Here is a 9,468-nt window from a genome sequence, read left to right as displayed (position 1 = left end):
ACGGCCACCTAATGGAATCGGGGAGAAATGCAATTTGTCTTCTGAATCCCCCCGGAGAAAAATCTACACTAAGCTTTCATCTTGAGGTTAATTCCTGTTTTCAGATGCAGCAAACCCCACAATAGGGTTAGAAAGGGCAGTGCCTGTTTGGAGGTTTGCTCTACAATCTAATTCACCTAGGAATGTACCTGAGATTGCAAACCCTTATGACTGTGGACGGTGTAAATAATAAAATCAACCAATCAACAGAAACAATTTAGAGTAAAAAGAACGAGGAGTACTTGTGGCACCTTAGAGACTAGCAAACTAAGGTGCCACAAGTACTCCTCATTCTTTCTGCCGATTCAGACTAACACAGCTACCAGTCTGAAATTTAGAGTAAGTTGATTTTATTGTGCTCAGTATCCACTCCCCAGTTTGGGATAAACTCCTAAGTCCACTTACTTGCCTGAGGGAATCTGAACTGTGTCAATTACCAGGTTTAGAAGGATGCGTCTTATCTAGCTGTAGGACTTACACAACACCCAAAGTGCTACACAGTAATAAAACCCAGCTCCTGCCATCGTACTTTTCAGCAGTGAATCACAACATGGTTTACAAAGGAGGTATCGCTAGCTTGTCCAGCCTGTTCTCAAAACCCTCCGATGATGGGGATTCCACAACCTCCCCGATCCAGAGCTCTACCAAGAGCCCGTAGCCCACTGGTCATCAATCATTGTGAAATGTATGTACCGCTAATATTCAAGGAATTGTGTGTCTATACTGAAAATTATGTTCTTAAGGCAGATAACCAGGAGGTGACTTCTTTCGGGCAGGTTCCTTTCAGGCCAGGGGTAAAAGCTGCATATCCCACTGCCTGGTCATAGGCCCTCAGGGTGAGGGAGAGACAATTTGCAAACTGAGCCAGATTAATAGATTGCAAAATCTGCAAGAGAGGAGTATACAGGAAAAAACAATGGGGGTGTGAGAACATATTGTTCTGATCTATCTGGGGGTGCAAACAGGCATCCAGGATCTTTCACCAAGGAGGCAAGCTGACAGCACAATTTGTCTCATGAATGGAAGATCACAGCCAAGCCTGGCTGTAAAACATTGGAAGGACTGTGGGTGACCATTGTCTGGCAAGTCTAGCCTCTAGAATGCACGTCGATTTTATTCTATGTAATCATTTGCCCCCAGTGCTTCTACTTACCATCACTTGAATCTCTGTGTATCATCACATAAACGGTAGACATGGCTAAGGGCTGCAGTGAAGCCACGAATACTGTACATCAAGTTTCCAGCAGCACAGGGGCTGGATGCTCAGGGACATGCTTGGAGGGCTTGGTGGTTGGAGGGTGCCTATTGCCATCCTGTAGAGGGCACCTGGCCTGCATAGGTCCAGAGTGGAGCTCATGTGTTGCCATGGCTGGTGAGTCGGGGAGCTGAGCCCTGTTGTGCCCAGACAAGACTTCCCCCCAGCTAAGGGCAGGTGGCAGAGACGTACATCACAACCCTGGGTACCCCCAGGAAGCATCAGACAGGGAGACAGGGAAGGGTCAGCAAGCAGGCTGTTTGGAGCCAGGAGTACTGCTGAAGATACACCGGGGTGAGGGGGCTCCATAAAAGGCACTGGGAGATGGTGCAGAGGGTCACAAACAGGGGACGGAGGACAAGGCAGGAGAGTAGGAGTCATAGGGGATATGAGAGGAGGGGGGAGGCAAGGGACCCAGGGGAGACAGTTGGGCTGGACAGGCTCTGCCAGCAAATGGCAATGGAGGTGGGGTGGAGTGGGGGTTGGTCCCAGCTGAGCAGAGGGCCCCGAGACCACACAGCAAGTTGCCCCCACCAGGGCAAATGCCTGATTCCCAATTCTGGGCAGTGACTCATATCCATGCACTGTGTCCTACAGCTCATACTTACAGTGCACGCAATGACGGATCCTCACGGTGTCTGGCTCCCATGCCCTTCACTGCCTTGGGAGTGTGCCATGTGTTGGGGGAGCAAGGACACCCAAGCTTCCCTGCCTTATGGCTCCCGCTCTTTTCTGCCCCTTTCAGTTGCTCTCCTTTATATGGCCCAGATGCCTTCTCTTAAGCCCAGCTGGGAGGCAGCTGACAAGTCCCAGGTGCACTGGACCCTGGTCAGTCGCCCTGTGATTAGGTGTTTGCAGCAGACGGGTTACTTTTCTGGCCACCAAAAATGTAAAAACAAAAAAAAGCCTCTAAATGTGTTAAGCTGAAGAGGCTTTTGTATGCAAGAGAGACAAATACTGCTGGGTCTGCACCGGAGTTCAGGAGGGACGCAGAAGCGGCCTGAGAGCGACCCCAGAGATCAGAAGGGGCAGGGAGTGAACCCGGCATGCAGAGCCCAGCTCCTGGGCCTTGCAGACAGCTACTCTCATGGAGACCTGGAGAGATGAGAGTGACTGGGCCCAGGAGTGTGGGGGCTCCCAGGCTACACATGGATCCAGCAGTCACCCATCCTCAGCGTACAACTGAGCTGTACATATGGTAGCCTCCAACATTTAAACCCACCCAATTCTCTCTTTCAGCCAACCGGCCAATTGCAGGGGCATGATATGTAACACCACATGGTTACCAAGGTAAGGGGACAGGGTCATTCCCCACCTTGTAAGCAAATTCCTGGGTTGTGCTGGGATGAGACTGTGATTAGGATGGCAACCACTGCACAGGATACACTGGAACCCCACTGGCCCAGTCCGACCTGGCCATCTAAGTAGGGAGAAGGGTGAAAACAAGCGAAGATGGTAAAGTTTCCATCTGTCCAAGTTATGTCAGGGATTATTAGTGGCACAGAAAGTAATTGGTATTAATTTAGAAGAAATTTTAATCCTCCCAAGTCATCCTATGAAACTCAACTCCCTCCCCGTCCAGGTGTTCCTCTCCCTTGCTTTTAATCCAGTGCTTGCAATCCCCTTCATTATTCTCATGTTCCGATTTGCAGTAGCTGCTAAGCTCTGGGTTGATTTCCTCAGATTTCTGACCAGCTCTGGGTGCCTGCTGTCACAGAAGCATCCTTTGACTAAGGATATGTCTACAATACAGAGACAATGTTGGCATAGTTGTATTGATCATAGAATATCAGGGTTGAAAGGGACCTCAGGAGGTCTTCTAGTCCAACCCCCTGCTCAAAAGCAGGACCCATCCCCAATTAAATCATCCCAGCCAAGTCTTTGTCAAGCCTGACCTTAAAAACTTCTAAGGAAGGAGATTCCACCACCTCCCTAGGCAACGCATTCCAGTGTTTCACCACCCTCCTAGTGAAAAAGTTTTTCCTAATATGCAACCTAAACCTCCCCCACTGCAACTTGAGACCATTACTCCTTGTCCTGTCCTCTTCCACCACTGAGAATAGTCTAGAACCATCCTCTCTGGAACTACCTCTCAGGTAGTTGAAAGCAGCTATCAAATCCCCCCTCATTCTTCTCTTCTGCAGACTAAACAATCCCAGTTCCCTCAGCCTCTCCTCATAAGTCATGTGTTCCAGACCCCTAATCATTTTTGTTGCCCTTCGCTGGACTCTCTCCAATTTATCCACATCCTTCTTGTAGTGTGGGGCCCAAAACTGGACACAGTACTCCAGATGAGGCCTCACCAATGTCAAATAGAGGGGCACGATCACGTCCCTCGATCTGCTGGCAATGCCCCTACTTATACATCCCAAAATGCCATTGGCCTTCTTGGCAACAAGGGCACACTGCTGACTCATATCCAGCTTCTCGTCCACTGTCACCCCAAATCCTTTTCCGCAGAACTGCTGCCTAGTCATTCGGTCCCTAGTCTGTAGCTGTGCATTGGGTTCTTCCGTCCTAAGTGCAGGACCCTGCACTTATCCTTATTGAACCTCATCAGATTTCTTTTGGCCCAATCCTCCAATTTGTCTAGGTCCCTCTGTATCCTATCCCTGCCCTCCAGCATATCTACCACTCCTCCCAGTTTAGTATCATCCGCAAATTTGCTGAGCGTGCAATCCACACCATCCTCCAGATCATTTATGAAGATATTGAACAAAACCGGCCCCAGGACCGACCCCTGGGGCACTCCACTTGACACCGGCTGCCAACTAGACATGGAGCCATTGATCACTACCCGTTGAGCCTGACAATCTAGCCAACTTTCTACCCACCTTGTTGTGCATTCATCCAGCCCATACTTCTTTAACTTGCTGAGAAGAATACTGTGGGAGACCGTGTCAAAAGCTTTGCTAAAGTCAAGATACAATACATCCACTGCTTTCCCTTCATCCACAGAACCAGTAATCTCATCATAGAAGGCGATTAGATTAGTCAGGCATGACCTTCCCTTGGTGAATCCATGCTGACTGTTCCTGATCTCTTTCCTCTCATGTAAGTGCTTCAGGATTGATTCTTTGAGGACCTGCTCCATGATTTTTCCGGGGACTGAAGTGAGGCTCACTGGCCTGTAGTTCCCAGGATCCTCCTTCTTCCTTTTTTTAAAGATTGGCACTACATTAGCCTTTTTCCAGTCATCCGGAACTTCCCCCGTTCGCCACGAGTTTTCAAAGATAATGGCCAATGGCTCTGCAATCACAGCCGCCAGTTCCTTTAGCACTCTCGGATGCAACTCGTCCGGCCCCATGGACTTGTGCACGTCAAGCTTTTCTAAATAGTCCCTAACCACCTCTTTCTCCACAGAGGGCTGGCCATCTATTCCCCATGTTGTGATGCCCAGCGCAGCAGTCTGGGAGCTGACCTTGTTTGTGCAGACAGAGGCAAAAAAGCATTGAGTACATGCTTACATGTGCGACCATAACCTCATAGCATAGATGCAGCCTACCCCCCATGGAAGGGGTTTTACCGTTGATGTAGGAACATCTCCCTAAACAAAAGTTTGTTTCTATTGAGGAAACTTTTGTCCATCGACATAGCTGCATCTACACTGGGGGTGAGGTCATCATAGCTATGTCAGTCACGGTGTGTTTTGTTCACTCCTTTGACCTACGTAGCTAACTTTTAAGTGTAGACCAACCCATAAGAATAATGGTCCTCTGCCTTGCTTGGGGGCACCACTCCCAATGTTCCCTGTATGGACACACACGATTCCAGAATAAAAGTGAGTTAATTCCAGTATAATTATTCACAAGGGAACTTTGAGAGACCTAGTGGAAAAACAAACACCAGACACAAATCTCTGCCTGTTTCCTCATCACACCAAGAGCCTTATGGGATTTGGTCAGTGTCTTTTCTGTGTTCCTTGACCCTCCTCTCTTTCTTCTCCATTTAGCCTGTTTCTCTCTTCCTAAAATGGCTGGTGAGAGAATCCTCCTTTTAAAGTTGCAGTCCCTTTTGCGACCTCCTGGTCAGTTTCAACATCCTGGTCAAATTCTAACTCTGGCGTCTGCAGTGTCATTGGGACAGAAAACAGTTAACTGTAAACTGGTTTTATTTATGGAAAATGGAATGCTTCATTGACAAACATTTTAAATGGGGTATGAACAACACATTACAAAAACAAAGGAATTCACATTGTAGTGAGCTATATAATGTGGCAGCAGCTTAAAAAATTACACATGTAGGGTAACCCATCAGTTACAGTTAATGGTAACCCTGGGTAATAGAGAATTCACCTCTGTTGCCATCTCACATTAAAAAATTAAAACATTCAGTAGCGACGGTTGAAACGGGGGTCATTGGGTCTGGTTGCTCTCTCCTGGCCTGCAAATCCTTCCCCTTGAATCCCTCCGCCATGCATTATCTGGCCTTGGTTGCCACTCTGCATGAAGCCTCCACGCCTACAAAGAGAGTCACACATTAATTTATCTTCAAAGTGTTTAAGTTTTCACTGCAACTTTGATTATCAAATGGATACAATTAGTGCCATTTGCATTTCTTGTATGATTTTCGTTCAGTAAGATGCACCAGATATAATCATGGGAATATTCATTACTCACGGATATTATATCAAGGACAAATCACAAACATTCTTGAATTATTTTACTTTGCATAACTCCAAATTACTTTTGTTCTCTCTCAAAAGATTCCGCTGAATAATTTAAACATGCACAGGAATGACTGTTACAAAGGGAAGAGAACAGGAATAAAAGGTACAAACCCCAATTATCCTTGATAAAGCTGCTTACCCTGACAGGCCTCCCCGATGCACTGCATGGCCTGGTCTGCCTCTACCACCACCTAGAATTAAAAAGAATGTTCAAACATTCCCTTCATTATTCCCCCTATTCCAGTTTTGCTTTCTTTATGCTAAGAATGCTCTATGTTTACCTTGCCATCTCTCATGATCCCGTCCCATCATTCCCCCATCTGCACTGCCCTGCCACGAACGATCTTTATGTCCCTCAAACTTTCGACCATGATCTCCCCAATCACGTCCGTCACTGGAAAGAAAGAAAGAAAAATCTTTAGGTATGTTTCTTACCAGTTTCATAGCACGCAGTGAAGCCAAACGTAACATCTCATTCATAAACATATTAGTATCCTTTACCAAGATACAAGCTTACCAAACCTGAATCTACAGTGTTCAGCTGGTTTAACCATATCTCAGTAATAAAGTTGCTGAACAATCCACCTAACGTAACAAATGAGGAAATAGGAGTTCCTTAATTCTATTTCTGCAACAGGGTATATTTGATGCCCAATGACTTCTTCCCCGAGTATCCAGGCTGGCCACTCTGACCAACCCACTAATCAAAATTCAATCTGAGAACAATGTATGTTGTCATGTTCTGCATAGTGGCTTATTCAGGGGAAATAGTATCTAATTTTAAAGTTAACAAAATGTTCAGCTTTGGAAGCGTTTTTACTGGGTTGTTTTCCTGAAGGGCGCTAAATTCCAGGCTGGTCCCTGCCACTTCAACCGAAAATCAGAGGTAAAACCCCACTGTGGAACTGACAAATGTGTATAGACACAGAAGTAACAAACCGTAAATCTTAATACTGTGATAAAAGGAGAAGTAATTTCACTGAATACCTGTGAGTGCTCCCCACTATACAGTTGGAAAATTTTAATTCATGCTAAGACTGGCATGATGGTTAAACAAGAACAGTCTGGGATTCCAAGTTTGTCCCATATTGGGTTTTCCATTAAGATTCTGGCTTCTCTTCCATTTAACAGTCTCAAATTCAGTCCACTAGCTACAAGTTACTCCCTCTTCAAAGAATTTCAGGAGCACCAGGGTCAAACAAATTTGACCCTTAGAAGAGGAAGCCTTACAAGAGAACTGTGAATACAGGCAAACCACAGCAACTCTTTACTACAGAGCTCCATGATGCACAGGGGCACTACATGTGTAAATCCACTGCACAGCCAGGAGAGAGGAGACCCTCAGTAAAACTATTTGGAGAGGATTTACTCTGGTAAAACTGCTTCCCTACTATCACCCTTCAAAAAGTTCATTTGAAGTTTCAAAGAAGCATGACCATTGCAAGTGCTGGTGAAAGACTGTCCTCGTTTCCCCATACTAACCGAGACTGTGGAGGTATCCCTCTCCCTTCACTCATTCTTCTGTCAGACCCATAGCCACCCCAACTGTCCCGTGAGTCTCGTGAATGACGATCTGGTCCTCCATGGCGCTCATCTCCATAATGCTGAAAGGTGAAGGTACACATTGGAATGCTGTAACCTGATCCTCAACTTGGTAAGAGCTGATCAATAGAATTTACCCAATTCAATAACCTATCCATCAGTAGAGAGCACGTTAGAATCCCAAGATTTCAGAAAGCCCATCCAGGAGTGTCACCACTGGAGCAAAAATTTTCCTCTGAACAACTTCAAAACTTTTTTGCTAATTCCATTTTGGCCTAGTTTAATCTGAAAGTTACTCTGTGGAATTAAATTCTTCCAATGACTTCCTTACTCACCTTTACCTCTGTTGTGTCTTTGCATTTTCTACGCACACTTTTGGTACACTTTACCATACTGCTTTCAGAGTAGCAGCCATGTTAGTCTGTATCCGCAAAAAGAAAAGGAGGACTTGTGGCACCTCTCTCTAAGGTGCCACAAGTCCTCCTTTTCTTTTTACCATACTGAGACACTCACTAGTTGTGTTTGTCGTGCCAGAGGAATTACCTCTGATGTATTTGTGTACCAGTAAATAGAACAAGTGATCAGATTACTCAAGTGTTTTCATTTTTACCTATTTAAAAAAGAAATTAAGATTTATAATGCATAGGTTTTCCTTTCCTTATCTGCATCTCTTACACTAGTTCATTATATATTAATCTGACACTCAGTATAGGAAATCAGTTTATAAAAATTAAGCTACTCTAGGCCCATATCCACATACAACTCACCTGCCCATCGCGATCTCCCATCACTGTTCTTGATCCTTCTCTCCTGAAAAGGAGCAATTCGAATCAGAATCTTGCGATGACATCATAAAACTAATTTACACGAAGTATTTAGGGCTGTATTTTCACAGGTGCTGAGCACAGGTTTCTGCTGGAATTGCAGATTCTCAATCTTTACAAACTATCAAATTTCACTTGCACATATGGAAACCGGGAAACATTCTGGCCAGTTTAAAAACCTAGTCAGTCCCAAAGTAAGAAGGTAAATAGAATATTCACTGTATAAAGACTTTTATCTTGTCTACATGTTAGTGTGAGCTTTTAAAACATTTGGCAACTTTCTGACTTGCAACACTGGGAATATATAAATACGAAAGAAACCAATTAGTCATGGGAAAAAGGCACTGGGTGCTCACAGTGCTATTTCAAGGACTTTATAAGTCCTATTGCAATCAGTTCTGCTTGTAATGCTATTTCCCACATTTTGAACAAATCTGCTGGAAGCTTTTCGTTGATGACACAGTACATTCAAACACCTTGTTTTGTAAGGTTTCTTCTGGTTACACAGGTTTCAAAAGTAAACCCCACAGACAATTACAAACTTCAGCATGGAACAAGAATAGACAAGCTCTGATGTCTTTTTTTTTTTTTTAAAAAAGCAGCATTTATCAAACAAATAGAGAAAAATGTCATACTAAATATACTATTGCTGTTACCTGATTTCGGGCAATGCAGAAAAACAAATCACTAACCTGTCCATAGAATGGTCTTGGTATCGGCCACGATCCCTGTGGTCATAATCATGGAAGCGATCTTGGCGGCTAAAATCAGAATGGTATCTGTCATCCATCGCCATTCGCTTTGCCTCTGGCCAATAGGAGTCATCTCGCCTACAAGAAAGTACAGATTTAATATAACATTGTAGTCCAGACAGAATTATCTTTCTCTTTTGTTCTCTTCATATCTAGTCTCATTTAGTTATTACCTTTTTTTAAAGGTAAGCATAATTGATAGGATAAGGTATTTTCTTACAGAAGAGGAAAAAAGTGACATATGAGAAAGGAATACAGCAGAACTAAGGCAGTACAAGTTATGAGTTACACAGAATTACCAAAATTATCTGAATTACACTGTTAATCAGTTCCATCCATGTTTGGTCCATGGTTCTTTGAATCTAAATTAAGGAAATACATTATTCA

General features: G+C 44.5%; 1 protein-coding gene across 1 annotated transcript in view; it reads right to left on the bottom strand.

Moving 5' to 3' along the window:
• Positions 1-5,387: 5,387 nt before the first annotated feature.
• Positions 5,388-9,468, bottom strand: part of LOC144280220 (scaffold attachment factor B1-like) — a 31,504-nt gene continuing 27,423 nt past the window's right edge. Inside the window, 6 exon segments of the mRNA XM_077842078.1 lie at positions 5,388-5,754; positions 6,103-6,154; positions 6,245-6,357; positions 7,446-7,567; positions 8,273-8,315; positions 9,022-9,159. Of these exon segments, the coding sequence (XP_077698204.1) occupies positions 5,625-5,754; positions 6,103-6,154; positions 6,245-6,357; positions 7,446-7,567; positions 8,273-8,315; positions 9,022-9,159 (598 nt within the window). The 3' untranslated portion in view covers positions 5,388-5,624.

Source organism: Eretmochelys imbricata, chromosome 25 (genome assembly GCF_965152235.1).
Source record: "Eretmochelys imbricata isolate rEreImb1 chromosome 25, rEreImb1.hap1, whole genome shotgun sequence".
Lineage (NCBI taxonomy): Eukaryota > Metazoa > Chordata > Testudines > Cheloniidae > Eretmochelys > Eretmochelys imbricata.
Note: the sequence above shows the minus strand (reverse complement) of the source record. Positions and strands in the feature narration are given on the sequence as shown.